General features: G+C 54.0%; 2 protein-coding genes across 2 annotated transcripts; both read left to right on the plus strand.

The window, feature by feature from the left end:
- The first annotated feature begins 3,551 nt into the window (after positions 1 to 3,551).
- On the plus strand, positions 3,552 to 4,340 carry LOC145976634 (uncharacterized). Its single transcript, XM_083107863.1, has one exon. It carries the CDS (start codon positions 3,552 to 3,554, stop codon positions 4,338 to 4,340), a length of 789 nt encoding a protein of 262 aa, XP_082963989.1.
- Positions 4,340 to 5,071, plus strand: LOC145976635 (uncharacterized). The gene has a single exon (XM_083107864.1). It carries the CDS (start codon positions 4,340 to 4,342, stop codon positions 5,069 to 5,071), a length of 732 nt encoding a protein of 243 aa, XP_082963990.1.
- Positions 5,072 to 14,310: the final 9,239 nt, after the last annotated feature.

A 14,310-nucleotide genomic window follows, 5' to 3' on the forward strand; every position in this document is an offset into this window, starting at 1 on the left:
TTAAAAATGCATTCAACACCCTGCCCTGGGATAGTGTGGGGGACGCCCTCGTGAGGAGAGGGGTCCCCAGTTACCTCGTGGGGATTATCCGGGAGTATTTTCGAGATAGGAAGCTGGAATATGTCGGCCAAGACATGCTCCAGCACCGACGGAGTATATGTTGCGGGGTCCCGCAGGGGTCAGTTTTAGGCCCCCTATTATGGGACCTCGCATACGATAAAATTCTCTGCCTTCCTCTCCCCCATGGCTGCCACGCCATCTGCTACGCACACGTTAGTGGTGGCCACGGGGGATGACTGGGGGGACACCGCGGCCAGAGCCGAGGCTGCGGTGGCGTGCGTGGTGCGTGGTGTGCATGATATGGGTCTAAGGGTGGCAGCTAATAAAACGGAGGCCATATACTTTTATGGCAAGGCCTCCTGGACGCCACCCGAAACCCGTATCAGGGTTGCAGGAACCTCCATCCTGGTGGGGGACCGACTAAAGTACCTCGGTCTCCTACTGAATGGCCGGTGGAGTTTTGGGCACCATTTTGGTGTCCTTACCCCTAGGGTAGAGCGGGTTTCGGCCGCGTTGGGCCGACTTCTGCCAAACCTCGGGGGCCCGGATAGCCGTATCCGCCGCATTTATATGGGAGTCGTCAATTCGGTTGCTCTTTATGGAGCGTCCATATGGGCAAAAGACCTCGCGGCCAGGCGCAACGCCAAGGATATGTTCCTGCGCATACAGCGCAACATGGCCGCGAGGGTCACAAGGGCATACCGGACCGTCTCCCATGCGGCGGGTACAATTATAGCGGACTGGCCACCACTGGAGTATCTCGCTCAAATGTACGCCGACATATATTGGTGTGAGCGGGAACTCCGGGATGATCCAGGAAGGAGAAAGTTGCCCGCACGGGTCAGGAAGGTCATCCGGCTCCACGCCCGACGGTCCCTAATAGAGAGGTGGGATGCCCACCTCTCTGACCCGAACACCGCGGGTCAGAGGACCGTCAGGGCCATCCGGCCCTGTCTGTCGCAATGCATGGACAGGGCCCGGGGGGAGGCTTCGTTTAGGATGACACAGGTGCTCACCGGACACGGTTGTTTCGGTGAGTACCTGTGTCGAATAAAGAAGGAGGACATCACGCACTGCCACCATTGTGATGCAGCGAGGGATACGGTGCAGCACACCCTGGCCGAATGCCCGGCCTGGGATGTGCTGCGCCAGGAGTTGGTGCGCCACGTAGGCGCGGACCTCTCACTGCCGGTCTTAGTCGAACAGATGACCGGCAGCGAGGAGGCTTGGAAGGCCGTCGCCTCCTTCTGCGAGGCGGTAATGCTCCAGAAGGAGGCGGCGGAGAGGATACGCCGCCAAGAGGCGGCGACGGCGGAAGTGGCTGCAGCTGCTGCTGCGGTGGCAGCTGGCAATGGCAGCGAAGGAGGGAGTGACGAGGAGGCAGATGAGGGGGAGGTAGAGGTGGAGGACGGGGGCGGGTGGGCTAATCCCACACCCCCGGCCTCTCCTCCCCCACGCCGGCTAAGAAGGAGGAGGAGGTCTCCCAGGAGATCTCCATCTCCCTTACTGGGGAGATGACATTAGGGGGGAAACACTGCACACGCAGCATACTCCCCCCCATATATAAGCCCTCCTGATTGACTAACCATACGAGATGGCGAGGAGTGGAGTGGTGGGGTCATTGACCCTCCCTCCCTGCTCACGACTATAGATAATAGTCGGGAGTAAGAGAGGGAGGTATAGAGCTCCTCCTCACGTGAGGAACAGAGAGAAGAGACAGGAGGGGGGAGATTTTCTCCCCTCCTAATAGGAACCGCAGAGCCGCAACAATGCGGCTACTGCGGATTCCCCCAGGACCCGACCGCTGTGGACGGGGGCCCACAGTGGTCTGAGCAAGGTCCTCGAGGAAGGTGGGTGGACGGCGTGGCCCCGTTCATTCACAGTTGGGTAGGAGTAGCAGGGGAGGGAAACACAATCCCTCCCCTCGGGAAAGAGACCCGGCGGCAGTCCAAGGTTGCCGGGTCCCAAGCGCGGAGGGGAGCAACAGCCGGGGATGCAGAAGTAATGCATCAGCGAGTTCCTGGTCCCCGCCTGCCCCTCCATACGCGCGGAAGGCCACCTCGAGGGTTTTAGTGGGTAAACCGGCCGACGTTATCAGTCAGGCCGGGAGTCCCACATAACTCTCGCCTCTCCCCCGAGAGGTGAGGGTATCCATAAAGGATTTCCCCCGAGTTACCAAAAAAAAGGTAGGGGACCCCCGAAAATCCATGGGGGCGTCAAAACCTCCATGGGTGAGTAAGGAGCTGGAGCTCAGTGCCGGGGATGTATCATATGCCGACCCCCGTAGGAACTTGGGACCCGGTCGGGAGTATTGCCGGTTGTGGCGGTACACGCCACACGAGACGCAATAATACGTCTCGCGATAGCGCGCCGACTCCGAGTACACGCGCCAATTTTGCTTTCTCGCGAGCGGCTACCGCCAGCCTTGCTTTCTCACGAGCGGCTACCGCTAGCCGTGCTTTCTCGCGAGCATATAGACCGCGCGCCAAGTACCGAGCACCTCCGCCAGGCGTCGCACGCCAACTGTGCTTTCCCGTAAGCCAAAGTCAACTCACGGGAAATATAAGAGGGACCCCCACGGAGTGGAATCACCTTTTTCTTCGATCACTCACCAGCGAGTCAAGAAGAAGCAACAGACTTACGACCCAGAGATCATCAACAGGACACCACGGCAACCAAGGAGAACGAGCCTCCTCTTGAAGAGATTTCTTCAAGGAAGAAGACGAGGCCAGCACTCTTCTCCGGGACAACCCGGAAGGTCGACAGACCAGGGGCATCCCTGCCCCTACAAGAGACCGTCTCGACTAGAGGCGACTCCCATCCTGCGGTGGGACCTCGGGATCCTCCACCTCGCAACAGAAAGCGAATCCTGGGAGTCAGCGTTCCCACGCTTGCCGCCAGGAGTATCAGGAAGGTCATATACGACCCTTCCCTGACACCGAGCATAAGACGACGATCCCAGCCTTTCCGCCGCTCAGTAAACATAGTCCGGCCTCACATCAAGAGGAAGCCTAGCGGGCCCAGGAACGCCATCCTGCCGACGGAGCCGACGAGGTCGCCACTATCGACCCCGGCTCCTGTACCCTTCACGGAGGCCATCCTGTGGTATACGCCACCACGTCTGTCTCCAGTACCGCCGGAGATTGCTTGCGCGCCCAACTCTAGAGCCACGCAGACCATTGCAGAAACCAAGGTCGCGGCGACACAGACCTCACTAGAAGCCAAGTCCGTGGGGACTCAAAAGGGCTCCAGCAGGAGCAGGATCCGGGACGCCAGTACGCAGACCGAGTCCCCAGGAGCACGACTTCACTACACCAACAGAAACCCCCCTTATAGGCGTTCTCGCTACCAATATTAATATTTTAACATATTTATGTACAACATAGAATAAATGCTCTTTTACCTATTCTACCGTGTGATCGATAAGTAGAACCAGTCATATTCCCTGCGGTTCCCTACAAATTGGTGACCCCGACGCACACGGTAGTAAGATGGAGGGCGAAGCGAGAGAAGTCGTTCATAAAGTGGCAGTTAAGATTCCCCCCTTCTGGAATGATGAGCCAGAATTATGGTTCGCACAACTAGAGGGACAATTTGTACTCAGCGGCATAACGCAGGATTCCACGAAATACTCCTACGTTCTCTCCCAGTTAGATTCACGTCAAATAAAAGAAGTTAAGGATATAATTACGCAAGCCCCCGAAGCGGATAAATACGGAACCATAAAAAGAGCTCTCATTCAGCGAATGTCGATCTCCCAGGAGCAACGGACGCGACAGTTACTAGAACTCGAAGAAATCGGCGATCGCAAACCCTCGCAATTCTTACGACACTTGCGCACATTGGCAGGAGAAAATGTACCTGACTCTCTTCTAAGGACACTTTGGCTTGGTAGACTTCCCAATCAGATGCAAGTAATTCCCGCAACCCGCACTGAAGACCGCCTCAACGAAGTAGCTGAACAAGCCGACCGCATTCATGAGATGTCATCGCGGGCTATCGTAGCGGTTAACAATGCTCCGAAAGAAAAGGGGACATTGGAAATGCAAATTCAAGCGCTGACGAAACAAGTGGCAACCCTGGCCACGCATCTCGCAAGGGGAAGAACGAAAGAGAAGAACATGGATAAAAGGAACCGAAGCCGAAGCCGAAGTCAGGCTACAAACAAAGAGTATAACAAAAGTCACTGCTTCTACCACAATAGATTCGGTGAAAAGGCTAAAAAATGCACACAGCCATGCACCTACAAGAGTTCGGAAGAAGATCAGGGCAGCCACTAATGGCGGCCTGTGGCTCCGCCCCAAAACCCTGCCGCCTCTACGTAACGTGTCGAACAACTAAAGAACGTTTCCTCGTGGACACTGGCTCCGATGTCAGCGTATATCCCCGCTCGATGACAGTAGGATACAAGTTGCCAACGAATTATGAATTATTCGCAGCAAATGGTTCTCCAATCACAACTTACGGGTGTACTACGCTACAACCGAACTTACGACTACGACGTTCATTTCTGTGGCGTTTCGTCATAGCAAACGTCACATCACCCATCATCGGAGCAGACTTCCTAGCCTACTACCACCTCCTACCAGACTTACGAAGAGGAGTACTGGTGGATGGAAGAACGGAGTTACTTATAAAGGATACAACAGAAGCAGGATCTATCGAATCAATAAAAGTGCTAGCAAACGAAAACAAATATCACCGCATCCTGGCAGAATTTCCCGAGATTACAAGGGCTACTGCTAGGGCACGAACTATCAAACACTCCACAGTACATCATATTGTAACTACGGAGGGACCACCGGAGGTATGCCGTCCTCATCGACTAGATCCAAAAAAACTAAAGGCAGCGAAAGCGGAATTCAATATCCTACTTCAAGAGGGAGTTTATACAAGCGTCAAAAAGTCCTTGGTCAGCCCCTTTCATCAAGCGTCAAAAAGTCCTTGGTCAGCACATGGTTCAGAAAAAGGAGAATGCGTGGAGACCTTGCGGAGACTACAGGCGCCTTAACGCAAGAACAGTGCCAGATCGCTACCCGATTCCGCATATAGAAGACTTCTCACAGACTCTCCATAACAAGAAGATCTTTAAGACACTGGACCTGGTTCGGGCATATAATCAAATTCCGGTGCATCCAAATGATGTACCGAAGACAGCAATCACCACTCCCTTCGGCCTTTTCGAATTCCGCTGCATGCCGTTTGGTCTACGCAACGCGGCACAGACATTCCAACGTTTCATAAATGAAATCACGAGCGACTTGGAATTCTGCTACGCCTACATTGATGACATTCTGGTTGCCTCCGACAACGAAGAGGAACATGAAGAGCATCTACGCAAACTCTTCAAGCGACTAGAAGAAAACGGCATTCTGCTAAGCCCCGCCAAATGCAACTTCGGAGCTAGACAAGTGCTCTTCCTAGGGTACGAAGTTTCGGAAAAAGGGACACGACCTCCACCAGACAGAATAGAGGCGATAAAAAATTTTCCTAAACCACAGAATATTCAACAACTACGTCAATTCCTGGGAACACTGAATTTCTATCGGAGATTCATCCCCGACGCTGCAAGGGAACAAGTATTACTAAACGACGTGCTCAGCGGTCCGAAGTTGAAAAAGAAATCGCCAATCACATGGGGCGTAGAATTAAACGAGGCCTTCCAGAAATGCAAAGAAAGCCTTGCCAGGGCAACCTTGCTGGCACATCCCAATCCCGAAGCGGATATCACACTCACAACAGACGCATCCGATAAAGCAATGGGTGCTGTAATACAGCAGCGGATCGGAGAAGAAGAGCAGCCACTAGCCTTCTTCAGCAAAAAGTTTAATCCACCACAGCAAAAATACAGCCCCTATGACAGAGAGCTATTAGCGATTTATTCCGCCATTAAGCATTATCGCCATATGCTCGAAGGAAGAAACTTCACGGTTTTTACAGACCACAAGCCGATCACATACGCCTTCCAGCAAGACCCGCTGCATAGCTCACCAAGGCAGGCCAGGCACCTACAGTATATCGGGCAATTTACTACCGATATACGACACATCTCAGGAAAAGACAATACGCTGACGCACTGTCAAGAGTTGAAAAGATCCAGGTAGCAATTAACCTAGAAGATCTGGCAAAAGCTCAAGAAGACGACACTGAGTTACAGGAGCTAATAAACAAAGACTCGACGTTGAAGCTTCAAAAGATACAAATCCCTGGGACAAATTCCACTCTATATTGTGACATAGCAACACCGATCGCAAGACCATTCGTCACAAAGGAATATAGAAGGCAAGTGTTCCAATCACTACACAGCCTATCGCACCCCGGAACCAAAGCAACCGCAAAACTGGTCGCAGAGCGATATGTATGGCCAAGGATAAAAGCGGATTGCCACCAATGGGCACAGGCCTGTATCAACTGTCAACGAGCCAAGATACAAAGGCACAATCGGACACCTCTCGGCAGCTTTAAGAATCCTTCAAGACGGTTCGAACACATACATATAGACCTCGTCGGACCTCTACCCATTTCAAGTGGCTATAGGTATTGCCTCACGGTAATCGACCGATTTACCAAATGGCCCGAAGCTATACCGGTAGCAGACATAACGGCAGAAACGGTAGCCCAGAATCTATTCACCCACTGGATTGCAAGATTCGGCACACCTGTTCGGATTACAACGGATCAAGGGAGGCAGTTTGAGGCCGACTTGTTCCGCCAACTAACCAAAATAACAGGTACAACGCACATTCGCACAACGGCCTACCATCCTGCAGCAAACGGCATGGTTGAACGCCTCCATCGGCAGATAAAAACAGCAATAAAATGCCATGCAACAGAAACATGGACGGAAGTACTACCATAGTCATGATGGGAATCAGAGCAGCCTTCAAAGAAGACCTGCAGGCAACACCGGCAGAGTTGGTGTACGGACAAACAATAAGACTACCCGGTGAATTCCTACAAGAGTCACAAGACGCAACAGAAAACTCAAATGACTTCATACTCCGACTCAGGCAAACTATGAAGAAGCTACGACCACAACCAATTAGAAGACACGGAACACCAGCAATCTTCGAGCACAAAGACTTGGAAAAGGCTTCGCATGTATTCCTCAGGCACGACGCACCAACACGAGCACTCCAGCCTATATATGAGGGCCCGTACGAAGTTCTCAACAGGGCAGAGAAGATCTACAAGTTACGGATCAACAGAAAAACTGTTCACGTAACAAAGGACCGATTGAAGCCAGCTTACATATTGGCAGAAGATCCAATCTATACAAGAGAGCAAACAGAAACTCAAAACGCTCCAGCAGTTCCAGGGAAACAGGAAACACCTACACCTGCAGAAGTCAAGACAAGAAGCGGGAGAACTTCACACAAAACAATACGATTCCAAGCATCCTAGTAAAAAACAACGAAGGGGGTAATGTGGCGGTACACGCCACACGAGACGCAATAATACGTCTCGCGATAGCGCGCCGACTCCGAGTACACGCGCCAATTTTGCTTTCTCGCGAGCGGCTACCGCCAGCCTTGCTTTCTCGCGAGCGGCTACCGCCAGCCATGCTTTCTCGCGAGCGGCTAATAGACCGCGCGCCAAGTACCGAGCACCTCCGCCAGGCGTCGCACGCCAACTGTGCTTTCCCGTAAGCCAAAGTCAACTCACGGGAAATATAAGAGAGACCAACGCGGAGTGGAATCACCTTTTTCTTCGATCACTCACTAGCGAGTCAAGAAGAAGCAACAGACTTACGACCCAGAGATCATCAACAGGACACCACGGCGACCAAGGAGAACGAGCCTCCTCTTGAAGAGATTTCTTCAAGGAAGAAGACGAGGCCAGCACCACTCTTCTCCGGGACAACCCGGAAGGTCCAGACCAGGGGCATCCCTGCCCCTACAAGAGACCGTCTCGACTAGAGGCGACTCCCATCCTGCGGTGGGTCCTCGGGATCCTCCACCTCGCAACAGAAAGCGAATCCTGGGAGTCAGCGTTCCCACGCCTGCCGCCAGGAATATCAGGAAGGTCATATACGACCCTTCCCTGACACCGAGCATAAGACGACGATCCCAGCCTTTCCGCCGCTCAGTAAACATAGTCCGGCCTCACATCAAGAGGAAGCCTAGCGGGCACAGGAACGCCATCCTGCCGACGGAGCCGACGAGGTCGCCACTATCGACCCCGGCTCCTGTACCCTTCACGGAGGCCATCCTGTGGTATACGCCACCACGTCTGTCTCCAGTATCGCCGGAGGTTGCTTGCGCGCCCAACTCTAGAGCCACGCAGACCATTGCAGAAACCAAGGTCGCGGCGACACAGACCTCACTAGAAGCCAAGTCCGTGGGGACTCAAAAGGGCTCCAGCAGGAGCAGGATCCGGGACGCCAGTACGCAGACCGAGCCCCCAGGAGCACGACTTCACTACACCAACAGAAACCCCCCTTATAGGCGTTCTCGCTACCAATATTAATATTTTAACATATTTATGTACACACAGAATAAATGCTCTACAACATAGAATAAATGCTCTTTTACCTATTCTACCGTGTGATCAATAAGTAGAACCAGTCATATTCCCTGCGGTTCCCTACACCGGTCATGTTTCGGAACACTCCCGGCCGGTAAGGGTATACCCGGTCGGCGGAGCCGTTGCGAGCAGTGGGATGATTTTAGAAATGAATTGTACATCTAAAAATCCACAAATAAAGAACCTAAACAAAAAGGAGTGTAAAGGAGGGGAGGATGCAAACATGGGGGCTATGAATCAGCCCCCTGCTACACACTCCATGTTAGTAACAACACTGGCCGGAAAGGAGACCGGTAGCAAAATACCGGTAAAGGCTGCACGTTCTGACGCGCGGATGACTTCGTATGTCAGAGTAAAAAAGATAGAGGCAGTCAATATTGCCGCTTGCATAATACGAGGGAGCGGGAAGGATAAAGAGCCTACCGAGCCCACCCCCCCCCGCCCCCAGCACGAGCCGGAGAACACAGGGGTCTACCCCTGTGACAAGGGCCAAGGGTGGAATTAAGAGCGGAGCTTCTTCATCCGCGAACAGTAGTTCCGGAAGGAGGGCTCAGAAGTCTTCAGAAGCCCCCAAAACCATCCCTTTGGCGGAACTCGCACTCCTCCAACTACCACCCGAGGAGGAGAGGGGCGAAGAGAGTGGTGAGGAAAAAATGGTCATTATGACTGAGGGTGAGAAGGACGCGGAGATCAACGTCCTCTCTTGCTCGGAGGAGGAAGAACTCCTGGAGAAGAGGGGAAGTGGGAGGCCACCCATAATTGGCGAATTCGTGGGAATTCGCCAGATAAGGAAAGAGCAAGGAGGCGCAAAAAGATGGAATTCGATGAGGAGAACGACAAAATCCTCAGCTCCTCGCAACCGAAGAACAAGGCGTGGAAGATCTTCCTGGAGGTTGAGGCTCAGTTGAAGGAAAAACTGTCCCAAGTTCCAACGCCGGATTTAGCCTTCCGACTTGTAGAGGAGACAACTCAAATCTATAAGAAGGCGGCAGACTGTTCCGCAAAGATGAAGGGCGCCCTGATTGGGAGAGTGAAGAGAGCAGCGGCAATATGCAGGGCGGCGGCCTGCGTCCTGGTTACTCGTGCCAGGATCGAAGGCCAGCCGGTAGATCCGACAATATCCCAAGGAGGTGACGATAGAAGTCTCCGTAGGGAGAATATCTAAGGATCTAAGGAAGGAGATCGAAAAACTAAAAAAGAGCCTCGCTGAGGCCAGGTCTCCCTCCCCGGTTACAGGAAAGAGACCGAGAAAGAGGGCTCGGCTGAGTCGCTACTCAGATAGCTCGGGCGAGGAGGGGAATAGAGCCCCTTCTCGCGCCTCTTCCCGCCTCCCCCATCTTGAGAGGGAGGAGGAAGAGGAGAATGGCGATCTCCCCGGCGCCGGCACCCCAGCTAGGGGTAATCATGGGTCCCTCGATTGGGGAGGTCTCACGTCCGGTGGAGGTGTATCCTCCAGGACTAAAGCCCGAGAGTAGGGCAATTTATGATGCCTAACTGGATAAGATAGGGGTGATGAAAGCCAGGATCAACGCCCTCCTGGAGAGAGATATGTTGCCCTCAGTCACCCCTACCTTGATCCCCCAACGATCCGTTCCAACAACAGGCGGAGAGGTGACTATAATCACTTCCTCCCTGAGAAAGACGTTAATGAGGGACGAGAAAGATTCCCCTTCTGCGCCGCCCCCGACAAGGGCACAGACGCGAAGAGGTGGGAAAAAGAGGGGAAGAAAGAAGGGAAGCGGCCAAGGCCCACCTCCGACGGGGCCACAACCAGCTCAAAAGGGGAAGGGAGGGGCAAAGCCCTCCCAACCCCAGAAAAGCCAGGAACAGCCCTTACGATGGATGCCACCTTGTCGTGGTGAAAGGGCTTAAGGGGTCCCGGTCGTCTGGGGCGTTTGGTTAGTCACTGACTGCCATTCCGGTCTGGGCGGGCGGGGCCCTACTAAGAGCGTCCATTGCACTTCCTCTCCTCGAAAGAGGAGAGAAGGGGGGTTGCGCTCCCTCCGGGCACTATGGCCTGATGCGCATAGGGGTAGCCGGCCCTGACTACAATCGCCCGGTCCACCGCGACCGTTAGGGATGACCCTGCTGCTTGCGCTGGGGCCTACCATCCCGGTGGTTTGGCGGGTGCTCCCGCTTGAGGGGTGTGGACGGCTTCGGGCCGCGAGGGGGGATGGGGTAAAGGGGGACCTTGTGTTTTGGTGGTCTGGGGGTGACGTCCTTTTCAGGGCGTGCACTTCGGTATGGGGTCTCCTGGATCCTCAGTTGGGGGGATGTGGTGGCTGGGGGGCGCTCCCGCGTCCGGGGGGGCATCCTTGGATGTCAACCCGGCGCGGTGCATCTCTTCAGCGTCCCACAGTGGACGGAGGGGGGCCGGATGGGCCCTCTGTCCAAGGGGGATGTGGGTGCCGGTCCTCCTTGTGTACGGATGGCGTCCATAGTTGGGCGTCCCCCGGCATGGGGGGAAGCGGCGTCCCACAAGGGGGAGGGCCTCCATCGCCTGGCAAACGGCCCGGAGTGTAACTCCGGGATACGCGCCAGGAGAGGCGACGGGCTGGTAGTATTACGTCCGGAGATATCCAGACAACCGGGCTTGCCCGGGCTTGCCCGGCCTGGGTCGCACCGGGCCACTCGGACGTTTCCGAGCTCGGGTCGGTGCGACGGAGGAAGCAGCGGCTGGGTGTTCCTGGGGGGAAGGCTTCCCCCCAACGGGTCCCCCGCCGCTGCCAGCCGCCAGAGCCGCTCGGACATATTCTGAGGTCGGGATCTGGCGGCGAGTAGGTGTACCCGGTGGTTGCCGCGACCGTTTCCCCTTCCGAAGCGGCAACCACCGGGACGGCGCTAGGCCCCAGATCTCGAGGATCTGGGGCGGGCAATGAGCTGGTTGCCACGGCGGGTAAGGCGGGGTAGGAAAGCGGCTGCCCCGTCCCAACCGTCCGTGGGGCCCCCCGGGTGGCCCACCCCCATCGGTATCCGTGAAATCGGTGCGACATGGAACCCCCGAAAGCCCATGGGGAGTTAAACCCCCATGGGTCAGTAAGGAGCTGGGACCCTGCGCCGGTGCTGCCTTTGGCCGCCGGCCCGTGGTGTATCTCGTCCCCTTGGGGGAACTCAGGGCACCCCGTCGAGATTTATCTCGGCGGGGGTGAGGGTATACCCGGACGAGGGAGCCGATGGGGGATCGTGGGATTAATTCACGATGACTACCTAAAAATCAAAACCTTAAAAATAAAAATCAAATGTGCGGGGAGGAGACTTTTGAGGGAGATGGGCTTGGACTCCAAGTCAGCCTCACCTCAAGCCTACGGTCAACAAGATCGACCGGGAAGGCAACTGCGGCCAGAAGCCGTGGCAGGAGCAGGGAGGCTCCTTACGAGAAGCCGAAGCCCGTTGCCGCTGTCGTGGACCGAAGACTATGCGTCCTTCTGGATAGGATGGAGGTGGTCCACTTTGGCGTGGAGAAGACCGACTCCACGTTTGTGTTGACGGCGAAGACGGAGGGGGAGTCTCCTAATAAGGAGACGCCAGACCCACAACCCGGAACTAGCGGGTTGGGGATACCCTGATACCTCCGCCAAGGATGAGGTGGCCCAGGATGAGGTGGTCCAGGATGTCGGTGCGGACAGGGACATACCCCCCCGCACCGATTGTCACCATGGACTCTTTGAGCTCCCAGGGGGAGCCCGCTGGCGTAAGCGATGACTCCCCTAGTGGTAGCGAGGTCGATGTCGGAATCGAAGAGGTCCTGGACAAGATCGCCGGGCAAAAAGAAAAGAGAGGCCCGGGACGTCTCGAAACCACGGGCGAGTTTCAGAGGAAGAAGCTAAGGGACGCGCAGAGGGCCCTTAGGTTCAAGGAGATGGAGAAGACGAGGAGGGCGGCAGAGGCCCTTAGGTCCTCCCCTCCGAAGGGGAAGAGGAAATGGGCCATGGTGCAGAAGAGGGAGGAGGAGCTCGAGTACGAGCTAGCCGAAACTCCTACCCAGGATATCGCCTCTAGGATGGTGGAGCAGTCGGTCAAAATCTTTAAGATTGCCGACTGCTCCAATAGTATGAAAGGCAGCCTGGTTAGGGAGCTGCGGGGGGCTGTAGCACTGGTTCGGGCAGCCACCAGTGTTTGGCCGCCAGTAGGCCTATTCTCTAACTTCTTAAAGACAATATCACTAGCTAAGGATGTCGTTACGCAGATTTAACGACACTATAACGAAAAATGGTATTCTGTAAGTTAGCGTAACGATAAATGTCGTCAAAAGTATCGAATAAAGTACCGAATTTTGTCGTTAAGATATCGAGGGGTATCGGACCCCTCGATAAGCAATAGCGACAACATAACTAGACCAAATGCTCCGAGTGGGACTGCGAGTAAAACGGAAGTGTGCAGTGTATGATTTTAATTGTGATTGAAGTGAATATTAAGAAGAGCACGTAAAAAGTAACATTACAGCAAAATATTGTAAGTAAAATAATGTATTATAAATATAATATATATATATCTGAAAATAATAAAATAAGTAAAAAAGTAAATTTAGGTTATGTTCTATTTATAAGCTTTATATATGTAGCCTAAATCATATGTTTTTCATAAACATTTTATTCAGATTTCTTTATTTCTTCTTTTTAAGGTCAAATGGCTGAAGAATATTTAGCAATAAATATACTTCTTCTTCAAGAAAGAGTAAGAAGGATAGAAAGAAGATTAGGGAGAAAATTATTGCGCGATGCTCAAAATCCATTTGAGCTCGCTAACAACGAATTTATCGCGCAATTTAGAGTAAATAAAAAAGTGGTTACAGATATTGTTAATGTTCTGAGGCGACATTTGCAAAAACGCGTGCGTGCGTGCGTGCGTGCATGCGTGCGTGTGTTTGGTAATCTCGCTGAACAATAATATTCCACGCGGTAATCGAAAATCGTCCCGAATGCAATTTGGTTCGAGATCCGGTCTCGGTTACGAACAGCTGGGCGTGTTTACGACGCGCGAGACAGCGCGTTTTTGCTGCGCTTTTTGTGCGAGGAATCCCGGCGTTTCCAGGAATCCTCAGTTTCTCGGGATCGTCGGGCGGTTTCGCAAAACTATTTATTTCCGACGTTACAATTTAAAATCCGTGTTCGTGGATTACAATCGGTGCGCTTTAACAACGGCGGCGGAGGCCGCGATAATCAAGAGCGCGTTAACGGCGGCGACGGAGGCCGCGATAAGAGGACGCGTTTAACGGCGGCGGAGGCCGTGGCAACGGAATACGCTTATACGGCGGCGGCGGGGGCCGCGGTAAATATCAGGCGTGATGCGCTTTGTCAGCGGCGGTCGAGGCCGTGATTGCGGATTGCGCGATGCGCTTGCGGTGTTTCCTTTGCGCGTACCAGGATCGCGTCGCGAAGGATCGGATTCGCGTTGCAGCTGGGTCGAGAGCTCTCGATCCGGGGCGGCTCTGAGCTCCACCTTCCGTGATAGCCCCAGCTGCAGGATTAGGCGGATGCACCCGTACCGTAGAATCGAGATCACTCGGCCAAGACGGAGTTCTCTCCACTTTTCGTCCGTGGTATTTGGTGCTCGGTAGGAATTCTCAGGTTTCTCTGTAGCGTACAGCTAAGAACGGATCAGGAGAATGGTACTTAGATGCCGAAATGAGCCCTTTTTATACCGGCTAATTGCCCGCGTCGGCGCGCGCGGTATAACCCCTTCCGAACGGTTTTTCGGAAACGGTGCGGTCGGGCCCGTTCGGAG

The sequence above is a fragment of the Camponotus vicinus genome, unplaced genomic scaffold, assembly GCF_025532165.1.
Source record: "Camponotus vicinus isolate PSW18456_S1 unplaced genomic scaffold, iyCamVici1.0 SCAF_9, whole genome shotgun sequence".
Classification (NCBI taxonomy): domain Eukaryota; kingdom Metazoa; phylum Arthropoda; class Insecta; order Hymenoptera; family Formicidae; genus Camponotus; species Camponotus vicinus.